This window comes from Hippopotamus amphibius, chromosome 10 (assembly GCF_030028045.1).
Source record: "Hippopotamus amphibius kiboko isolate mHipAmp2 chromosome 10, mHipAmp2.hap2, whole genome shotgun sequence".
NCBI classification, from domain to species: Eukaryota; Metazoa; Chordata; class Mammalia; order Artiodactyla; family Hippopotamidae; genus Hippopotamus; species Hippopotamus amphibius.
The window spans coordinates 72468159-72492119 of NC_080195.1; the positions used below are offsets into that span (position 1 = coordinate 72468159).

Genomic DNA, 23961 nt, shown 5'->3' on the forward strand with positions numbered 1-23961 from the left:
CAAAATCATTTAAGGTAAAAAATATGTTATGTTCCAGGAAAGTTGTACCCAGATAAAACTTTAAAAAATGGAATCCTACTTTAAAAAATGTATCAAAGGAGCTTGCTATTTATTTTTATGTTAATGTTTTTAGCAAAGAATCATTTTCATACAAATGACCATTCTTCTGTATTTTATTTTACAGGGTTTGCTTGAATTGAGGTATATCTTCACTAGGCAGTAAAGTTTTCTGTCTCATTCCTTTTAACAGGAAATACAAAAAGTACATTTATATAAAGTCTTAAAATTTTTACACAAAATTTGAGCAGAATGACAATGCTCAATCTGGCATTATCTTGATGACTTTGAGATAGAGTATTTGTGACCTTTTGCTATAATTTTGCTTTGTAATTTAATGCCTTAGCCAAGTCATCTCTAACAGGGATTCTCTGTCTTGACTAATAAAACATCTCCATTCAACTAGTTGTTCAATCTAGAAATACTGGTGGCATCTTTCAATCTTCTTCCTTATAATTCATATTTAGTTATTGAGTCTTGTAAATGACACATTCATAACAACTTTCAATATTCCCTGCTCTTTATTCCAACCACCACTGTTCTAATGAAAGCCAAATGACCTTTTTGGTCTATAGCAATAATGCCCTAAGTGGTCTTCCCATTACCAGTCCTCGTGTCCTTCAAGCCTTCCTTCACACTCCTTCAATAATATTTTCTAAAACATGCATGTATTTTATTATTCCTCTATTTAAATCAATGTCTGTCTCTTAATTACCATAAAAAACCCTTCACATTTCTTGAAGCACTATCCAACCACCATCACAATTATTCTTAAAAAGCCTGGCCCCTCCAGGGCTTCTCGCTCCCATTCCAAACTGCCCACATTTGCGTCAACATTCCTATTCACTTCCCCAAATTTCCATGTCTTTTTCTCTTTCCTCTATCTGGAACTTTCCCCCAATTGTCTGCCTAATGAAATCTTTTCATATTTGTTCAAATTTATCTTTGTGACATTTTTCAGACCTCTACTTTTTGGTAGTTCTGTATTTCTTTCACAGACTTCTATGACAACATTTAATGCGCTGAATAGTAAGGAAGCATGAGTGTCTACCCTGTCAAAGGGGAAGCTCTTTGGAGGCAAGAGGTCTGTTATTTTAAGTACTGAATGTCCATGTTCACTATGAAGTCAAATAATCAGTACATGGTATTTTGTACCCCATAATCCTCTGAGCAGTTAGGTATGTCTTAGTTTTTTTTTTTCAAGTACCTGATTACATTATTTACCATTTAATTGGTACCTCAAATTCACAAACTTATTTCTTAATCAGGAGATAATCTATAACTTTTAAGAGGTACTTTCTGGAGTATTAGTATATGGTTATCTAATTTGATGTTTAATTCTGTAGTCAGATTTAAACTAAAACAGCACTGTTCTAGGCCTCTCAGTCCCTACAATCATATAAGACAGAAGAACATGCCTGGACTCTGGATTTCAAATCTGACCCAAGAAAATCTGTACACTCTTCAGGACTTGAGTTACCCTGACAATTTTATTAGCGTCTTAAGTTTAGTTATGAGCTCCTCATTTTAAAAAAGGAGTTAAAATATTATTTAATATGAAATTTCAAGTGTATCTATATAAGCATACAGCAAAGGAGTCTAGTAGTTACTCCTATATTGTTCACTATTTCCTACTTATTTTATTCTTTTAGTAGATCATATTTGTTGCAATTTTTATGAATATTTTATTTTATTCTATTTATATAATAATTCTAATACTGTTCTCCAAGCTTGGAATAATATACATAGTAGAAAAATCTTATATGCACTGTTCTATGACTTGAAAAGTTGCTTCAGTTTATACATTTATAAAAATAAAAACAAAATAAAAGCCTTGAAAAGAAAAAGAAAATAATTATGACGTTTTCTAATTAGAAAATGGAGTTGAAAATACTACTTTTTCTAAAATGAACAATTTATTTTCAGACTCATGATAGAATTTTATTTTTATGAAGATATTTGATCAAATTAAAAGATCAGTAGATGCTGCTACCTTATATATCAGACTCAGATTAATTTATTTTCCTTAGAACTATATGTCATCATTGGATAAATTAGTGAAAATATCACTAATCATCAATATATTAATGTAGAGGAGTTTTACAAAGCAAACTTAGAAAGAGTATAACATGTTCTATCCATAATATTAAACTTGCATCCATTCTAGAGCAGTTGAATACAGTGAAGTTTCAAAAAATCTCACAGAAAATGAAATAAAAGGTAACTAAAGGATTTGCCTTTTTTAAAATAATGTGTAAGGTCAGAAAAAGAGAAGAGAATAAAAACATCTTGAATAGTTTTACTGACTAATTTTTCATTGACACTGACTACCAAATGAGTCAATGATGAGGGTTTTGTTTGAAAAATAACACAGTATAGTATAATTTTACTAATTATTAGTTTTTTGACAGCTTTTTCACAGTTTGAGATTTAACTCCTTGAAACAATAACCAAAGATCAGTGGAATGAATTGGTTCATGGGTTGAGATCCTATAATTGACAGATGAAAGTTTGGGTCTCAAGTTTTAGCCTTCTATTCTTGCTCACATTTCCCCCAAGTACCATTCAAAAACAGGTTGAGAATGTATTTATATATCTCCAGAGAAACCTACATTGTTCATTTTTAAGTATGATCAGATCATTCTACAACATTTGCTATGAGAAAAAAATTTTCATTTCCTAACCACTTCTTCACTATCACTAACTTAATTGATTGCACCATTGGCCTGTATAGAATGCCATCTAGAGGAGATAATTATTGAAGTATCAAAAATACCTCAGGCAAAGACAAATTTTCTGTGAGGGCAGTAATGACATGGACCTCAAGCATGATATTAAAATCCCCAAAGGGTGGAAGAAACAGTCAAGTATCAATTCTTTTTTAAACCAGGCACTCAGATAAAACAAATACTTCTCAATTAGATAATTATGTTAAATAGGGAAAATGACAAATGAGAGCAGAAAATTAGGAAAACAAAACCAGAATTACTCTAACAACATTAAAAACAATAAAACTAAACCAACTATATTGGAAAAGGAGGTATAAACTTACAGTTGTAGTATAAGCAGCTTCTGGATCATCTTCCAGCACTCGGGAGAGACCAAAATCAGAAACTTTGCATACTAAGTTGCTGTTGACCAATATATTCCTAGCTGCTAGATCTCGATGAACATAACCCATATCAGAAAGATACTTCATTCCTGATGCAATGCCTCGGAGCATACCGACCAACTGGATGACTGTGAAGTGGCCATCATGTTTCTGAAAGAGAGTCACAGTTATTTACGTTGATTTATTTTATTGTAGTGCGTGTGTGTGCATGCATGCACATGTGTCTGTTTGTGTAGGTATGTGTGGTGTATTAAATAAAACCCTTTAATTTATTTTACTGGATCCAATGAATGTAAGCATCACGTTTGCTGATCACTGACTATATCCATAACAAAAGGTAAAAATTTGTTTGAGATTTAAAGGAAAGGAAAATCTAGCTTGAAGCGATGAACGAGGAAAAACAAAGGAGAGAAGAGCATCAACCAAATTAACTTTCAGAAAAAATGATTTCAAAAACTTTAAGCAACAAAAGGAACTAAAATTAAATAAGAGCGATGACTTCCAAGAAAAAAGAATTCACTTTCCATAGTAGTGAGCTCCCAACCAGCTATACAAGGCTGCAAAACCTAGGATTGGATGAAAGCTGTGTTATTGCTGGAAACATGGTGAAAAATGATGAAAGTAAAAGAAAAATTGAATAAACAAGTTTAGGAAAGTTGCAGGAGAATGAAAAAAAGAAAAAAAAAAAGCACATGCAAATAGAAAATAACTAGATTTTCTCAATCTTTCCTTATACAGTTGACCCTTAAGCAACACGGGTTTGAACTATGCAGGTCTACTTATATCTGGAGGTTTTTCAATAAATACACAGTTGGCCCTCCACATCTGTGGGTTCCACCAGCCGGCAGGTGGTGTACAGTCCTATGTCTACAGACCTGGGTTAGTTATATCCATGGATGCAGGATCCATGGATACAAAGGGCTGGCTATGGAACTTGAGCATCTGCATCTTTTTGTATCTGAGGCGGGTCTTGTAACCAATCCCCCGCAGATACCCAGGGACAACTATACAGAGAAAATGTAAAGAAAGGTGTTGGCGATTGACTGAAAACAGGACTATTTTATTATAGTTCCCAGTTGGGAAAATTAAAAGAAATATGAATAACAAGCCAAGCACAGCACCGGTATGTAGTGGTCAATCCTTTGACGACTTATGCTTCTCACCTTGATTTAAAAATACATGCTTTAACTGAAGTATAATTGGTTTACAATATTGTATTAGTTTCAGGTATACAGCATAGTGATTTATTTATTTATTTTCCAAATTGTACTCAGGGGGCGGGAACCTAAAGGGAAGTCTGGACTAAGTGAGAGAGTAGCATTGACATGTATATATTACCTAATGTAAAATAGATAGCTAGTGGGAAGCTGCTGCATAGCACTGGGAGATCAACTTGATGATGGGTGATGCCTTAGAGGGCTGGGATAGGGAGGGTGGGAAGGAGTCGTGGGAGGGAGGGGATATGGAGATATATGTATAAATATAGCTGATTCACTTTGTTGTACAGCAAAAAACTGGCACAACAGTGTAAAGTAATTATATTCCAATAAAGAGCTTAAAAAAATTGTACTCCAGTATAGGTTATTACAAGATGATAGGTATACAGTATATCCTTGTTGCTTATCTATTTTTTAAATAGTAGTTTGTATATATTAATGCCATACCCTTAATCTGTCGTTCGCCCCTGTACTCTCCCCTTTGGTAATCACAAGTTTGTTTTCTAAATAAAAATAACATATTTTTTTAAAAAGTACAAAAAAAATCCAGTTGTCTTTCATGCAAAGTGTGCACCAATAAGACCAGATACAAATAGTACAATAGTACAAATGTAGAAAATGAATATAAAAATATTTTAAGTTTGAAAAATAATGCATACTGTTCTACTTAGTTATTTGGAGATTGTTGTCATTAATGGAGTTATAGAGAAACATGAGATTATCAAGTTGGTTTTACATATCAGGTAACATTTATTTATGAATGATATTAAAAATTAATATCTATTAAGAGACTAGAGGACTATATTACCTTATATAGTGTGAAAGAGGCATACATAAGAGTATCTCAAAATTTGCAAAGTTAAAGCAGTTTTCATGGATATGTGATTTAAAACTATAGAGTAGCTTAAACACAGTGATGATTTGACCATATCACAGTGACATGGTCTCCTATACAGTGATGATTTACTGGTCAGTTAAAAGAATAAGCATACTACAAATGGAATAAACTTCATTCTTACTTTATCAACATATGTCCCTGATAGCTCTCTGATAATATCTCCCAACTCAAGTGCAGAGTAAGGAAAAGAACCCTCTCTTAAAACAAACATTCTACAGCAAGAGTACCCATTTAAGCAGGCTCTCCTGTATAATTAATGTGTAAGAGCTGACCTAGCAAAGAAAATCTTTGGTGTTATTAGCTCTTTATGTTTCTGATCTGTCTTCTTAGGCAGTGCACAATTAGATGAAATTGGCCTCTTCTATCATGTACCCTACCTACTTCTCCTCTATTGGGAATCTCAAATCTTTTGAAAGCATAAATTCTTTTGGACTAGAAAGGATTACACTAATTTTAAAGAGATGGTTCTTTTACATGTTAGTAAGTGAAATTGCCTGATATCACAGTTCTCAACAAGGCAGAATTTCTATACAGTAGGAAATATTAATGGACAATCTGAAAACTAAAGGGTGCCTCAGTTTCCTTACCTGTACAATGAGAATAGTATAATCTAACTCAGAGTTGTAGTGAGAATCACATACAAAACACATAGCATAGCCCCTCCTTTATTTTAATAATTGTTGTTATTTAATAAAAACATAATCATATGTAGTTTTTGTCGTTTTAGTGTGAGTCAGAAAATTCTCCACTCACTTTCCTGAAAAATCAATTGGCCACAGAAACTCCTACATCATAACGAGAAACAGTTACTTAATTCCAGGTTGAAATTTAATTTCCTATCTTGTTCTGAGGGTGGCACAAAGTATCAAATATTTCTTTAAAAAAAAGACTTTATTTTTTAGAGCATTTTTAGGTTCACAGCAAAGTTCAGAGGAAGGTACAGAGATTTCCCATATACTTTCTGCCCCCACACATGCATAGCCTTGCCACATGATTATCAACATCCTTCACTGGAATAGTACATTTGGTGAACCTACAATGTCAAATTATAATCACCCGAAGTTCATGGTTTGAACATTAGGGTTCATTCTTGGTGTTGTACATTCTATGGGCTTGGACAAATTTATAATGACATGTACTCAGTGTTATAGTATCACATAATGTTTAGGTATAGTATCATATATCAATAACATAGTATTTTCACTGCTCTAAAAAGCTTCTGTGTTCCACTTATGCATCACCCCTGCCACTCCCCAGCAACCACTTATTTTTTTCATGGTCTCATAGGTTTGTCTTTTCCAGAATGTTATATAGTTGGAATCAGTATGTAGCCTTTTCAGATTAGCTTCTTTCACTTAGTAATATGCATTTAAAGTTCCTCCATGTCTTTTCATGGCTTGAGAGCTCATTATTTTTAGTGGTGGATAACATTCCATTGTCTGGATGTACACTTTATTTACCCATATACTCACTGAAGGACATCTTGGTTGCTTCTAAGTTTTGGCAATTATAAATAAAGTTGCTACAAACATCTCTGTTTATAGACTGTTTATAGCAGTTTATATAGCTGCAGGCTTTAATGAGGACATAAGTTTTGGACTCCTTTGGGTAAATATCAAGAAGTGCAATAGCTGGATTGCATGGTAAGAGTATGTTTAGTTTTGTAAGAAACTGCCAAACTGTCTTCCAACGTGGCTGTACCATTTTGCATTCCCACCAGCAATGAAGGAGAGTTCCTGTTGCTCCACATCCTCAACAACATTTGGTGTTGTCAGTGTTATTGATTTTGGCCATTCTAACAGAAGCACAGTGTATTTTTTTTAAATTTTATTTATTTATTATTTTTTGGGGGGTACACCAGGTTCAATCATCTGTTTTTATACACATATCCCCGTATTCTCTCCCTCCCTTGACTCCCCCCCCACCCTCCCTTGAGTCCCCCCCACCCTCCCCTTCCCAGTCCTCTAAGGCATCTTCCATCCTCGAGTTGAACTCCCTTTTTTATACAACAACTTCCCACTGGCTATCTATTTTACGGTTGGTAGTATATACATGTCTTTGCTACTCTCTCACTTCGTCTCAGCTTCCCCTTCACCCCCTGCCCCCTCCCAAACCTCGAGTTCTCCAGTCCATTCTCTGCATCTGCATCCTTGTTCTTGTCACTGAGTTCATCAGTACCATTTTTAGATTCCGTATATGTGGGTTAGCATACAACATTTGTCTTTCTCTTTCTGACTTACTTCACTCTGTATGACAGACTCTAGGTCTATCCACCTCATTACATATAGCTCCATCTCATCCCTTTTCATAGCTGAGTAATATTCCATTGTACATATATGACACATCTTCTTTATCCGCTCATCTGTTGATGGCCATTTCAGTTGCTTCCATGTCCTGGCTATTGTAAAGAGTGCTGCAATAAACATGATGGTACAAGTTTCTTTTGGGATTATGGTTTTCTTTGGGTATGTGCCCAGTAGTGGGATTACTGGATCATATGGTAGTTCTATTTGTAGTTTTTGAAGGAACCTCCAAATTGTTTTCCATAGTGGCTGTACCAACTTGCATTCCCACCAACAGTGCAGGAGAGTTCCCTTTTCTCCACACCCTCTCCAACATTTGTGGTTTCCAGATTTTGTGATGATGGCCATTCTGATCGGTGTGAGGTGATACCTCATTGTGGCTTTGACTTGCATTTCTCTGATGATGAGTGATGTTGAGCATCTTTTCATGTGTTTGTTGGCCATCTGTATGTCTTCTTTGGAGAAATGTGTATTTAGGTCTTCCGCCCATTTGTGGATTGGTTTATTTGCTTTTTTGGTATGAAGCTGCATGAGCTGCTTATATATTTTGGAGGTTAATCCTTTGTCCGTTGTTTCATATGCAACTATTTTTTCCCATTCTGAGGGTTGCCTTCTAGTCTTGTTTATGGTTTCTTTCGCTGAAGCACAGTGTATTTTAATTTGCATTCCCCTGATGACAAATGATGTGGAGAATCTTTTCACATCCTCATTTGCTAACTGTATATCTTCTCTTGTGAGGAATCTCTTAAGGTCTTTAACCCTTTTTTTTTCTTTCTATTGCCTTTTATTTTCTTTTAGCTTGCTTTAAAAAATTCAAGTATGGTTGATTTAAAATATTATATTAGTTTCAGGTATACAATGTAGTAATTTGATATTTTTATAGATTACACTCCATACAAAGTTGTTATAAATATTGACTAGGCTTCCTGTGCTGTACATTACATCCTTGTAATTTATTTATTTTATACCTAGTAGTTTGACCCAGTTTTTAATTCGGTTGTTGATTTTTTAATAGTTTTTGTATATTTTAGATAACAGTCCTTTATCATATGTGTCTTTTGAAAATACTTTCCCCAGTCTGTGGCTCCTCATTCTCTTGACATTGTCTTTTACCGAATAGAAGTTTTAAATTTTAATGAAGTCTAACTTATCAATTATTCCTTTCTTGTATTGTGTCTTTGATGTTATATCTAAAAAGTCATTGCCATATCCAATGTTGTCTAGGTTTTCTCCTTGTTATCGTCTAGGAGTTCAATGATTTTGCATTTCATATTTAGATTTGTGATTTTTTTTTAGCTCTTTATTGGAGTATAATTGCTTTACATTGTTGTGCCAGTTTCTGCTGTACAACAAAGTGAATTAGCTGTATTTATACATATATCCCCACATCTCCTCCCTCCCATGACTCCTTCCCACCCTCCCTACCCCACCCCTCTAAGTCATCACCAGTCATCCAGTTGATCTCCCTGTGTTATGCATTGTGATTTATTTTGAGTTAATTTTTGTGAAGTGAAGGGTGCAAGGTTCTGTGTTTAGATTATTTTTTTTTTTTGCATGTGGATATTCAGTTGTTCCAGTGCCATTTGTTGAAAAGACTATTTTTTTTTTCTCCATGGTATTACTTTAGCTCCTATGTCAAAGACAAGTTGACTATATTCATCGTAGGCTCTCTATTCTGTTCCATTGATCCATTTATCTATTCTTTCACTGATACCACACTGGCTTGGTTATTATAGCTTTATAATAAGTCTTGAAGTCGAATTGTGTCAATCCCAACTTTTATCTTCTTCAGTACTGTGTTAGCCATTCTGGGTCCTCTGTCTCTAAACTTTAGAATCAGTTGGTTAATATCACAAAATAACTTGCTGGGATTTTGATTGGGATTTTATTGAAATTGTAGATCAAGTTGGGAAGAACTACATCTTAATAATATTGAGTCTTCCTATCCGTGAACATGGAATTTTTCTCCATTTATTTAGTTCTTTGATTTTATAATGGAGTTTTGTAGTTTTCCTCATTTAGATCTTAGACATCTTTTGTTAGTTTATACCTATTTCATATCTGGGGGTGCTAATGTAAATCGTATTGTTTTTAATTTCAAATTCCACTTGCTCATTACTGGTAGATAAGAAAGCAAATGACTTTCGTGTATTAACCTTGTATCCTACAATCTTGTTATAGTTGCTTATTAGTCCAGGCTTTTTTGGTCAATTCTTTCAGATTTGCTACATAGATAACATGTCACCTGCAAATAAAGACTATATATTTCACCTCCCCACCCCCAACTTCTTGTCTTATTGCATTAGGTTGTACTTCCAGTATGATATTGGAAAGCAGTGGTGACAGCGAACATCCTTGCTCGTTCCTGCTCTCAGTGGGACAGCTTTAAGTTTTTCACCATTAAGTATGATGTTGGCTGTAGGTCTTTTTGTACATACTCTTTATCAAGTTTAGGACACTCTCCTCTATTCCTACTTTGACAGTTTTTATCATGAATTGGCATTGGACTGTGTCAATGCTTTTTTTTTTCATCTATTGCTATGATCATGTATTTTTCTTTTTTATCCATTTGATGTGATGGGTAACAGCTGAGTTTTGAAAGTTAAATCAGTCTTGCATACTGAGGTAAATCCCACTTCGTTGTGAGGTATAATTCCCTATACAATGTTGGCTCTGATTTGCTAAAATTTTGTTCCAAATTTTTTTAACGGATTTATTGAGATATAACTCACATTCCCTCTAATTTATGCTTTCAAGTATACAATGTAATAATTTTTAGTGTATTCACAGAGTTGTGTAATCATCACCATAATCAATTTTAGAACTTTTTCATCATTCCTCCCAAAAACCCTACATTCGCTAGCAGTTACTCCCCATCTCACCCAGCTCCCTTCATCAGTCACAGGCAACTACTAATCAACTTTCTAACTCTATAGATTCGCCTATTTTAGGTATTTCATATAGATGGAATCATACAATATGTGGTCTTTTTCGATTGTCTTCTTTCACTTAGTATAATGTTTCAAGGTTCATTCATGTTGTAGCATTTTTCAGTATTTTATTACTTTTAATGAAGAATAATATTCTATTCATTTTGTTTATCCACTCATCAGTGATGGACATTACAGTTACTTCCACTTTTTGGTTATGATGCAAGATTTTTTTTTTGGTTACACATTTACTTTTTTCTTTTGGTGAGAACTTTTAAATTCTACTCTCTTAGAAAATTTCAATTATACAGTAGAGTGTTAGCAACTATAGTCACTATGTTACACATTAAATCCTCAGAACTTATTCATCATATAACTTATAGTTTGTGTCCTTTTACAAATCCTTTCCTATTTTCCCAACTTCCTCCCCTCCCCACTCCTGCCACAACCAGTTTTCTATTCTCTGTTTCTATGAGTTCAACTTTTGATTCCACATATAAATGAAACCATGCAGTATTTATCTTTCTCTGACATTTCACTCAGCGTAATGTCCACCAGGCTCACAAATGTGCTAAATAGCAGGGTTTTCTTCTTTTCTTAAGGCTGAATAACATTTCATTATATATATTTCAAATTTTCTTAATCCATTCATCCATTGACAGACACTTTGGCTGTTTTCATACCTTGGCTGTTGTGAATAATGCTGCAATGAACATGGGAGTAGATATCTCTTCAAGATAATAGTTAAGTTTGATTTGGATGTATATATCTAGAAGTGAGATTGCTGGATTACATGATAGTTCTATTTATAATTTCTTGAGGAATCTCCATACTGTTTTTCATAATGGTAGTACAAATTTACATTCCCACCAACAGTGTATAAGGGTTTTCTTTTCTCCACAATTTGCCAGCATTTTTACTCTCATCTTTTTGATAACAGACATCCTTATAGGTGTGTGGCTGTGATTTGCATTTCCCTGATGATTAGTGATGTTGAGCATCTTTTCATCTACCTGTTGGCCATCTGTATATCTACTTTGGAAAAATATGTATTTAGGTCCTTTGCCCATTTAAAAATTGGATTTTGGGGGATGTTTGTTTGTTTGTTTTGTTGTTTTTTTGTTATTGAGCTGTATAAATTCCTTGTACATTTTGGTTATTAACCCCTTATTGGATATATGGTTTGCAAATGTTTTCTCCCATTTCACAACAGAAACCCATACATGCATGGGTTTATTTCTGGGCTCTCTATTCTGTTCCATTGATCTATATGTTTGTTTTCATGTTGATACCATACTGTTTTAGTTACTATAGCTTTTTAAAATAGTCTGAAATCACAAGCGTGATGCTTCCAGCTTTGTTCTTTTTTTCTGAAGTTGCATTGGCTATCTGAGGTCTGTTTATAATTTTTGGTGTACAGCTCTTTCACCTCTTTGGGTAAATTTATTTCTAAGTATTTTCTTCTTTTTTGATAAAACTGTAAATGGGTTTTCTTCCTTTCTCTGACAGTTCATTGTTAAGTGTATAGAAATGCAACTGATTTCTGTATATTGATTTTGTGTTCTGCAACTTTACTGAATTCATTTGTTAGTTCTAAAAGTTTTTTGGTGGAGTTTTTAGGGTTTTGTATATATAACATCATGTTATTTGCAAATACAGTTTTCCTTTTCCTTTCCATTTTGGATGCCTTTTACTTTTTTTTTTTTCCTTGCCTGATTGTTCTGGCTATGACTCCAATACTATATTGAATAAAAGTGGCAAGAGTGGGCATCATTGTCTTGTTCCCCATCTTAGAGGAAAAGCTTTCAGCTTTTCATTCTTGTTAGCTGTGGGTTTGTCATATATGACCTTTATTATGTTGAGTTTCATTCCCTTTATTATTACTTTGTTCAGTTTTTTTTTTAAATCATAAGTGATATAGAATTTTGTCAAATGCTTTTTTTCCATCTACTGAGATGGTCATATGATTTTTATCTTCGTTTTGTTAATGTGGTGTATCACATTGATTGAATTGTGGATGTTGAATCATCCTTGCATCCTTGGAGTAAATCCCACTTGATTATGTATATGATCCTTCTGATATACCATTGAATTCAGATTTCTAATTTTTTTGTTGAGGATTTTTGCATTTATGTTCATAAGGGTTATTAGTCTATAGTTGTTTTTTTGTTTGTTTGTTTTTGTTTTTATGTTTTTTTCTCCTGTAGTGTCCTTGCCTGGCTTTGTTATCAGGGTAATGCTGACCTTGTACAATGAATTTGGGAGTACTCCCTCCTTTTCTATTTTATGCAAGTTATTTAAAAATTTTTAACTACTCTTATCACCAACATTTGAAGAGACTTGAATTAATTGCTTTTGTATCAGTAACACAGCAATCATGGTTCTAATAACTACACATGGCATCATTAAAAAAGAGATTTTTTTGCTTGAAAAGAACATAAACTACTTTCTCCATATTCTATGATGGGTCTATACAATGTAGTATATTTATTTCTAATTCACATGGCCAAGACCTTTTTAGAGGTCCATAAAGTCAAAACTATTTTTATAAGAGAACTAAGACACACATCTGCCCTTTTTTCACTTTGTTGATATTTTCACTCGTGGTACAAAACTCTGGTGGGCAAAAGTTCAGGAGTCTTAACACAAATCAAGGTAATAGCACGAAAATAACCTATACTCATATTCTCATATTCTTTTCTGTCATATGAACGACAACAACAAAGATAATTTTATATAAGAATGTCCTTCATGAAGCAGTAAAACATTAATTTTGTTAAATGTTGATCCTTGATTATGCATTCTGAAGATCAACATCTGTGGGGCACAGAAGAAAGCAGGATTGGGCAGCAAGAGAAGTTAACTAATAGTGCGCTCATGACAAAGGCCTTGGAATATCCCAAGGAATGTTCTGGAATAACTCTTCAGAGTTGGTCTAAGTTGAGGAAAAGGGGCTGACCCCTTATATTCCCACATCAATTAATCATTGCATGCAGGCTATCCCTGTAAAGGTGTCATGGCTTTGGGTGAGATGGCTTTCTCTAGCCAATACCATTTTCTAGAGAGGGACTCAGCTAAGAACTATCAGCTTCCAAATTTCCAGCAGCTATAGGAATGAGGGAGTTGATCCTGAGAGTTCTCCCCAATAATGCTTCTTCATGCAAATCTTCTGTTAAGAATCTGCTTCCCAGAGAACCCAACCTGTGACACTGTCTTTCCTTCTATCTATCTATCTGTCTGTTTATAAAATGTGTGCTTGACTAAAGAGTTCTCCAAATAGTTGTACATTCTTTTGGGAACTCATAAACCTCAATTGTTGCCACATTCTTATAGAGGAAAAATATCTAACATTCCTTAAACACTACACACCAATCACAGTTAAAAGCTCATTAGAGGTATTATCTCATTTAATCCTTGAAACAACTCTGATATAAGGGTAGTTACTGTCTCTATCTTATAGATGATCACATTTAAGGACAAAGAGATTTAATAACCTAGTAGATAGTGAAGTCAGCATTTGAATCCAGGTGGTCTAATTCCAGAGCTTGTATTATTAACTGGAGTTATCTGGAAAATTGTTGGCCCCAAGTGTGCCATAATGACCCAGTCTGGGCTAGTTTAGACAGCATAATTTAGCTTAATAAAGCAAGATATAAAAGAGCTCTTAGACCATTAAACCAAAAAAAACAATAAACAAACAAAGAACACTCCAGATAAACCAACAAAAGAGGATCTATTTATCTATGTTTTGCTGAAAGACATAGCCCCACTTATTCATATGTGAGATATAGCAAAAATCTATTTCTCTACAAATGATACAACTCTCTCCCTCAAACAAAATCTATATTCCTTTTTCTAGTCTTTGTCAACATAAGCCTCCTCATGTAGTTTAGGATATATTGGTTTTCTTGAATATGGTGGATGGTTAATAAATAGTGACTGAATTAAATAACTTTTGATACTATCTTGTAGTGCACTGGTTGCTATTGCTACATTATTCCTATTGCCTTGTATAAAAAAGACTGTTTTCTTTAAGGCAGGACACTGATTTTCTTCCTTTTATGTAGCAGTTCTATCACAGCATCCACTATACTGCCATGTCTTGTGTCAGCACTCAATAAATATTAATTCAAATTGAATTGAATTGTTTATGAGGGGAGGAAAAAAAATGAGAGTGCTGAGATTTAATATCTTTGGGCTGCCTTCTAGAGATTAATCAAAAAGAACTATATATATATTTTTTATGACATATGGTTTTTTCCCAGGAAGGCAGATTCAAATGAGAGAGAATGTGGCATATTTACACACTGCATCTCAGAGCTTAGTAGCTGGAATTCAGTTCATCTTCATTCTTCTTTTTCTTTGCTCTCTCAGCCTGACTGTTAAGGAACATGGAGCTTAACCTCTAAGTGACAGAGAGGGTGAACCTGATTTGAAGGTGGTTTCTGAAAGCTGCACATAATATCTGCTACTTCTGAAAACTGCAGAGCTTCACAAAACCTTCTCTCAGACCCTGGAGCACAACATCTCCCAGATTTGAGCAGTCACTGGCATGTCACATAGTATCCACAGTAATAAAAGCTCTGGATGATGGTTTTCAAAATCCCACCTTGTGGATTGTGCCCCACGGATACTTTAAGCCTCTCAGTGTCCATTCATCCTAGGTTGAGCTCAAGTACTTAGTCTGTGCTTAGTGCTAATGTAGTGCTATGTTGTCCTGAAGTCATCACATTACTGTCTAACAATGTTTTTTTTTAAAGCAAATAATTTTAATTTTTTGGAAAATACAAATATCACCAAATCAATCATTTGCTTAAAATCCTTCAAAGACAGATTATAGTATTCAATACAAAGACATGACCTTTGCTTTCATCTCTAGTTTTACATGCTATTCTGATTCAATCTTTTGGTGTTTAATTTACTGCTACAACATGTTATTTCTTGTCTAATGTGCTTTGCTTATATGGTTATCCTCTTCCAGGAACGGCCTTCTAGTCTTTGGCACCTTTTTTTTTTTTCATGATAAGCATCATATCTTCTGGGAGGTCCTTGCTGAAACCCTGAGTTTATTCTTTCAAACAAGACTTATTTAACATCTACTATGGACCAGTTATTGCTCTAATTGCTAGAGTCAAAGTGGGAAGCAAAAGAGTACCTGCTTCACTGTATCTATGTTTAATTGGAGGCAGGGAGACAGAAAATACAATTTTAATTGGGGCGTGATATACTCTGACTTGTGTATGGAAAACGGAAGTGGAGAGATCAATTTGGAAAATATCAGATTTTCCCAAAATCTCTAATACGGGATAGAGAAACTGGTGATTTGAATCAGGTTTGAGATCTATTTTAGAGACACAGACAGCAGGACCTGCAATGAATTGGAAGGAGGAGGGAACTGGTCAGAAAAGTGGACGAATAAAATTGGACCAAGGTTTATTCTTTTTATTGCTCTCAAAGCATCCCATCTATACCAACATTGACTAAAGCTATTTGTATATGTATCTGGCTCTCCCACTGGCTTGAACATAATCTCATTTCAGGCAATAAGCTTTCCTTGTCTTATTTGTCTTTGGAATCTCAGGACCTAGCACCATGCCTAGCACACAGTAGATATTCAACAGATATTCACTGGATTAAACTGAACTGAATTGATTTTTCTCTTAATGGAGTACAGTATTTCAAGCTTTCAGTCAGTAGTGGGATATTTTCTTGAAGTATTTTTCATGGAAAGTTAGATTTACTATAAGAGAGTCTCTGAGAAAATCATGAGTAAATGAAAAGGATTGACCAAACTTATAAGCACCTTCACTTCTAAGGGCAAGACTCCGGTTTGACTCTAATTATAACCACCAGATTCTTATATATTTGCTGGAGAGTCAGGAAAAGGGGACTAAATATATTATACAGATTTCTGCAATATTTGCTTCTAGATCTTCACTGGGGAATTATAGTAATGTTGAGCCCACCAGCAGAATAGTCTTACAAACTATCAAAGATCTGTGGATCACAATATAAATCACTCTTGTCAAACATTCTTGTTGAAAAAATGTACAATACTCCTTTGTATAGAGTAAATAATTACTATAGTGACTCAGTGTCCTAAAAACATTAAATATGAGTGATAAACAATAATATACCTAGTAGATGATAAACTGCTATTCTAGAGTAGAATTAATAAAAATTGCACATCATCATTTAACAAACATTTGCAGAGAATTCAATTTATCATGCGGTGTCTTGGTTGCCTACAATAGATAAATCAACTTTCAAAGATCCCTCACAAAACTGGTGCAATAAACATGATTGGATAATGACAATTTATGCTCTAAAATGAAGTAATGAATGTTTGGTTAATATGTATGTCAAAAGACTTTTTGGTTTATTAACCATGGGTTATAGAAACTAGCACCAGTCTTTCAAAACAGAATGACAAAAATGGAAGGGTTAGCTGCACAGTTGTAAAACTATTACTCCCAAAATGCTAACTTGAGCTATAAAATGGCTATGCAGGAAATGTACTTTACTAACTGGTTTACAACAGATTGAGGTATACAAACAGTGGACAGTTGGTTAACCTCTTGTCCCCCTACTTCTGTGTTGCTTGAGGACAGTCTAAGAAAACTAGATGTTGAAAGAAACACAATTGGGTTTTTTTTGCTTTTTTAAAAAATTTGTATTATCATTATTATTTTGGCCGCACTGCTTGGCATGCAGATCTTAGATCCCTGAGAAGGGATCGAACCTGCGCCCACTGCGGTGGAAGCGCAGAGTCTTAATCACTGGACCGCCAGGGAAGTTCCCCACAATGGTTTCTTAAAGCACAGAAGATGAGAATCTCTGAAGAGCCACAACAGTAGGGAGGAGTTGACTTCTGAGTTTCTGATTGTCCCTTAGTCCAACAATACCCTCACCTATATTGTATGAATGTTCTTACTTCTCTTTTTTCTTTTTGCTACTTGAAATTCCATTATTAGAATTCTATTTGGGCCAAGTTCACAGAATCAAAGGGTGGAGTGTGTAGGGGCTGGGGGGAGTGGGACATGGGGAGTTACCCATCAGTGGGCATAAAGTTTTAGTTAAGCAAGATGAATAAGCTCTAGAGGGCTGCTGTACAACACTGTACCTACAGTGAACAATACTGTACTGTACTCTTAAAAAACTGTCAAGAGAGTAGATCTCACATTTAGTAGTATTACCAGAATAAAGTAAAATAAAAAAAAATTTATTTGGGTTTACAAGTTCATGTAAAAAATGCAAAATCATCTGGGGGAACTGAAATAGTATTTGTGACTCACATATTAGTATGAATTAGTCTAACTTTATATCCAGCTAAGATCTGTGGCAATGAGAGAATGGGAGCTTAGATTAAGATGGGTTGAAGGTCCAGGTTACAGGTGATTCTATGAAGTAGAAAAAGCCCTAGCCTGGGGATGAGAGGGTGTGCTACCATATGGAATTAAAAACATTAAAGGTTGAATATCTGAGGACCTGGGAAGAGGATATGAACAAAGGGGTGGATGCCACAGAATAACGGCCTTTAAAATTTTTTTGCCCAAGACAAGGCATGTAGAGGGGAGGAAAACACATTCTTTTTTTTTTTTTTTTTGAAGGAAACTACAGGCCCCCTTCTGTATTGAAAGTTACATCCTTCAGCTGTACTCTGTGTTAAAGAGGCTTTTATGGCTCTGCCTAGGGACTTAAGCAGAAGCTTTAAGAGAAATATTTATGGGAAAATGCATTCTGAGTTCTCAACAATTGATTTATAAGTGACTTTGCAGAAAACAGTCCTTGGAGGATTACTTCTATAACTTAAGTTTAAATTTAAAATTCAGTTTTTATATGTTTCTAAATCAGAAAGTTGACCATGCTATGACTTTTAAAAATGTTCCTGAATTAGAAAAAGAAATGCGTAAGGTTATTTATAGATTTGAAAGGAACAGATCAGTCTTGTTTTAAAATAACCACTGAACAAATAAAAGTCAATACCTTGGTTCTCGTGGCCTCCCAAGTTGAAAATCTTACTATAATTTCCTGTAGAATATTTATTAAATCCTTCGAGGCCTTATTCTTTTGTAGTAATCATGGATTTAAGATAGGCAGAGTTACATTTTTAGTTATAGAAGGGAGAGGCCACCAAGAGTGAAATCAGAAATTTCAATCATAAGGAAACTAAAAAGGTCGTTTCTAATACACCTAAAGAACCTAGGAAGAAAAGTAGATATGGACTTGTGAAACATGGCAGTTGGATTTCAAGCTATATTTTAAGACCTTAACGTGAATCTGAATATATAATATACCTTTAACTTACAAAGCCTTCTACTGAATTTGATTTTTTTTCCTTTTTCTTTTTTTGTTTAGGTTTGTATAAAGGTAAACTACAATAGCTGCTGTGTGCTGCACTTAAGCCAAGAAAATTTAAACTTTTTTGTTTGGCATCTGGAGCAGGTGTCACAGAGTGCCAAGATCCAGATGAAACATGATAAGAGTGCATCAGAATCACTGGGAAAGTTTTTGCAAAATCTACCTCCTTGGGTATGCATGTGTATTTTGTAAAATCTCAGTAGGATGGCGATTTTGATTACCAGGCATGGTTGAGAATCACAAGTTCTGAGTCTAATATTTAGTTTTGTAAATCTAATCTTCAGTATGGTTCAAATGAGGGGTTAGGAATGACGATAGAGGAGTTCAGGAAAATGTATGGAACTTCTCTCTATATCACTGTAGGTATAGATTACATACCAATTAAAAAATTTCAATGTAAAGTCCCATATGTAAGACCAGAATTAATAGGAATATTAGAAAATACAATTTCACAGTACCAGGTGCTACAAATGACACAACACATTTACAGTACTAAAATGTTTAAAAAGATCAATACAGGCTATTGTAAATTGATGCTCTAACTCCTAATTTAAGAATAAAAAGTTCAGCCATTCACATGCTTTGTTCCAAGTACACTATGCTTTCATATATTTGTATGTTTACTGTCACATTATTTTTAGACTAGTCTTTGGCATTAAGCTGACACAGGAGTGATAATAATAACATTCACTGACATGAAGTTTCACATATTTTCTTCTGAGAAAATGTAATTAAAGGGATGTAATTCAACTGTGACTTTTTTTCCACTGTTGAATATAAAATGAATGTGATGTGGATTAATTGCGCTCTTATACTCCAGCGCAAATATAACTCCACAAAACACAATTTACAAGAAAAGTGTGCTAATAAAACACAGCTCTCATTATTAATATATAACTAGCATAAGGTAAAATGCCATCTTTACCAGATTTATACTTTGAGTACATAAATATTTAAAAGATCCCTTTAATTTTTTAGATTAATATTTGCTTTGCATTTGTTCAAGGCAAATCTTCAAATGACTCACACTGCTTTTGAAATGCTGATATGCACTTATATGTATTATTTAAGTACGCATATTTGTGAGGTATATCTAGATTTTTTTTAAATGGTGAAAATTAAAAATATTTTTAGCCACTAGAAAAAGCAGACCAAGAAGTAACAGAAAAACAATTTTAGAACTCTTAGCAACATCTTCTGAAATATATTATAATAATAATAGATAACATTATGGAGAACTTAGTATGTGCCAGACATTGTCTAAGAGTTTTAGGTCTATTAGCTATTCACTATAATAAGGTCACAATAACTATAGGAAGTTATTACCTATTCTTGACCTTATTTTGTGGATGCCAGTCATCCTCGAATATTCTCTTTTGCTTAACGCTTTATCCAATCCCCTGGCAAATCCTGGCTATATGTTCAAAATACATCACGAAATCTACCATTTTTCATCAACTCAACTGCAACTATTTTAATCTAGCCACCATCATCTCCTTATCTGGATCATTGCAAAGGCCTCCTGATTTCTCTGTATCTATCTGTACCTCACTATAGTCTCTTGCTCAATGCAACAGAGCAATCCTTTTAAAACATAATCAGATTATGTTGTGCCTCTACTCCAAACCCTATGATGGCCTTTCCATCTTACCCAGAGAAAACTCAAAGTCATTTCAGTGGCCTACAAGACCCTGCCTTAGTGGTTTTCCAACTTGGCTGCATACTGGACTCAAATGAGGGAACTTTTAATAAATATTGATGCATGTGTCCCACCCCAAGAGATTCTGCTTTAATTCATCTGGTGTGCAGTCTGGAATTTGGGACTGTTAAAATTTGGGACTCTCTAAATTGAATGATTATAATGTGCAGCCAAGGTTGAGAACCACTTCCCTCTAAGAATTTATCCCCTTTTTGCCTCCATCCAATCTCTGACTTCAGCTCCTACCATCCTTCCCCTTGCATACTCTATTCTAGCCATAATGATAGGGTGACTGTTATATTTTATCATCCCTACTGCAGAATAAAAGTGTCATTATTAATAATTATGAAGAGGTAATAGGCATGACTTAGCACTGACCTAAGAAAAACAAGCATAAAGACTTAATTTGCTGTTCTACAGGTATAAAATCCTCCCACCTCAGGGCATTGGCACTTTTCTGTTTTTACTCTCTGGATTATTTTCCTTCTGGTACCCACTTGGTTTGCTCCCTCACCTTCTTCCGATCTTTACTCACATGCCACTTTTCAGTGAGCTCTTCCCTGTCCCCTCAACTTAATACTGAAACCCAATCTTGCGCCCACCTCTACTTCTCCTGTTTTATTTTTCTCTACTATCTGATGTACCACATATTTTGCTGAATTGTTTATCTCTCCTCCTACTAGATTTTGAATTTCTGTTTTTATTGCTTTTGTATTCCAAGCTCTAGAATAGTGCCTGGCCTACTATAGTTTGTCAACACCTATTTGTGCGAAAAATAAATGAATGATGAATGCTTTATCAGTTGTTTAACATTGGGCCAGTTACCTAATTTGCTTTGATCAGTTTCCTCTTTGGTAAAAAGGGGATATTAGTAACACCTATCTCATAAGGTGGTTGTAAGCACTGAGTTAAGGCATGAGATTGGAATAATGTCTGACTCAGAGCACACATAAATGTTAGCTACATCAGTTAATTAAAGATACTCACCTTCACTTTTACTTTAGCCACTGACTTCTGGACCACACCTGGAAATTGTCATCCCTGAAATTACCTTACTTCAGAAATCTTAAATATCAATCTAGGGCGATGGTAAACTGACTTTTTGGAGAAAAATAAAACAAATAAGCTCTGATGTGTAGCACTTTGCCAGTTTCTGTGGCGTAATACTCCCATTATGGCCAATTTCAAGTGACTGCCTATTTACCAATCAGCTCCCCAAATTCCTGACTATGTAATCATCATCTCTCATACGCTGCTATGACCTGGCTTTAACAAACCACTGCCCATATCCTACCTTCTGGCCACATTCTTTTCCTTAGCTCTCCCACCTTCATACACAACTATACTTCCTCTTCCACCTAATAAAGACTTCCAGCCCATAACATTTCTGTTTATTTCTAGCCTAACAGCCTCTTCATTGCCTTCTTTGTCTAACCTGGCTTCACTGGTTGCTTACCTCAACAACCATCCCCAAATCCCCTGTAGTACTCTGGTTTTTCTATTGTACCTGTTCTACAAACAATAGCCTCTATTATCTCCATTCTTATATTGTGGGGGGAGGGGAGCGGTCAATTGTTCCTGCCGGAAATCACAGAAGTGTGCACACCACTGCCAAAACACTCATGTTCTCCAGCATCAGCTGGATGTCAGCACGACTAGGTAATCATTTTATTTTCTCTAGGACCAAGGATGGGGTCTGGCAGGAGTGGAGGAAGAGTGCCTATAACGAATACAAGTTAATGGGCCAGCAGTCCAGAAGATCCTCTTCCTGGCCACTTACATTGCATATCATTAAAATCTTTGGTAAAGATTTTTAGCTGGTCACCCTTGCAGGGGTCCTGAAAAATCTATGTTCCTGAAGTAGAACCTGATCCTGATGGTCCTGCTTTTTTTTTTTTTTTTTTTCTGATTAGGTATTTTTTTCTTTTTAACTTAAGCAATTATTCTAAGCATTCACCTTAAACGAAAATTTGTTCTCAGACTTCCACATAAACTTTCCTCTTACTTTGCATAGAAATACAAAAGCATGAGGTATCATTTCCTTCAATTTAATACATGTTCCTCATAAATCCCTCTAGAACCACAACACACAGCCCCTTCAAGTCTTGGAAAATGTGGAAGTTTCTGCTACTCAAAGTGAATCCTCCACCAGGGTCCTTGATTTTGTACCTTCCCATCTCCTGAGATATTTTGCCTTACCGGTTTAACAGTATTTTCTTTAATTTCCTAGCTCTCAGGGTGTAAATTGTCTAACTTATTTTCTATCTTAAAAAGTGTCCTTGGTTTTTCTTTTGGTCTACTAGCATCTGACTTATCTCTTGCCTTGCCATCACCCACTTTTCCCCTAAAAATTGGTCTCCACCTGCCAATTCTATTTATATTTCAATCTCATTTTGCCCTCTACGATCTGGCTTCTTCCTGGGACCAACCCATTAAAAGTGCTCTTGCTGAGATCTTGGAGGGCCTCTCACGTGCTAAATGCCATAGATGTCTAGTCTCTGCCCTAGTCATAGATGTCATATAGATGTCATAGTCTCTGTCTTCCAGAATTTCTCTGCTGCACTTGATACAATTGCTTGTTTGCTCCTGCCTGAAATGCTCCATACTCTTAGGTTTGGGATGTCATTGCCTCCTCTCCCTCCTTGCTCGTCTTTCACCTCTCATGGATGGAGATGCCATCCATGCCACTTCCTCAGGTTGGTATGCCACTGGGTTTCCAATCTTCTTCAACTCCTATCCTTTGTCTAAAATTTCTTCCTGGGAAATATCATGGTTTGGGTTTAATAACCACTTTTATGCTACCGACTCCTAGATCTTTAACTTTAGTCAAGATTTTCTTGTTGAGTTCCAGATTTACCTTTCTAAAGGCTGCCTGGACATTTTCACTTCATGTTCCATAGGCATCTCAAAGGTAACGGCCCAAATTAAACTCAACTTCTCCCAACTACTAGCCCATCCTTTTCCTCCTCTGTGTATTTATTTCAGTTAGCAGCATACCTTCCACACATTCCTCTTGCTCTCAACCATCCTTTCCTGAGTGTGTTTTTGGCTATGGTTTCCTTATTCAATCGGATTCTGTATGCTTTTTGTCTTTACTAATGTCTCCAATTTTTTTCTTGTTATTATCTCTGGATGACACTTGCTTGCTCGCTCATGTGATTGTGCTTTATAAATAATGTATGTATATCTTTTTCTCTTACGTCAAAAATTTTGAGATGGGAGCAGGAGGCTGCAGCATGAACACAATATAACCTCTTGAACTGAAACCAGTGGTGTTGTATTTTTGTATAACTGAGTTCTGTGATATAATGAACAAATCCACATTCAACAAATGTTATAAAATAAAGGAATAATTTTTTTTGTGCTTGACATATATATCACATT

General features: G+C 35.0%; 1 protein-coding gene across 11 annotated transcripts in view; it reads right to left on the reverse strand.

Moving 5' to 3' along the window:
* Window positions 1-23961, reverse strand: part of EPHA6 (EPH receptor A6) — an 868712-nt gene that overhangs the window by 112031 nt on the left and 732720 nt on the right. For all 11 annotated transcript variants that reach the window (XR_009047653.1, XR_009047652.1, XM_057696163.1 and 8 more), the window contains one exon: window positions 3110-3319. Coding sequence is in view for 9 of the 11 variants with exons in the window: in XM_057696163.1 (XP_057552146.1) it covers window positions 3110-3319 (210 nt within the window). In the remaining 2 variants the exon portion in view is untranslated. The remainder of the gene's footprint in view (window positions 1-3109; window positions 3320-23961) is intronic.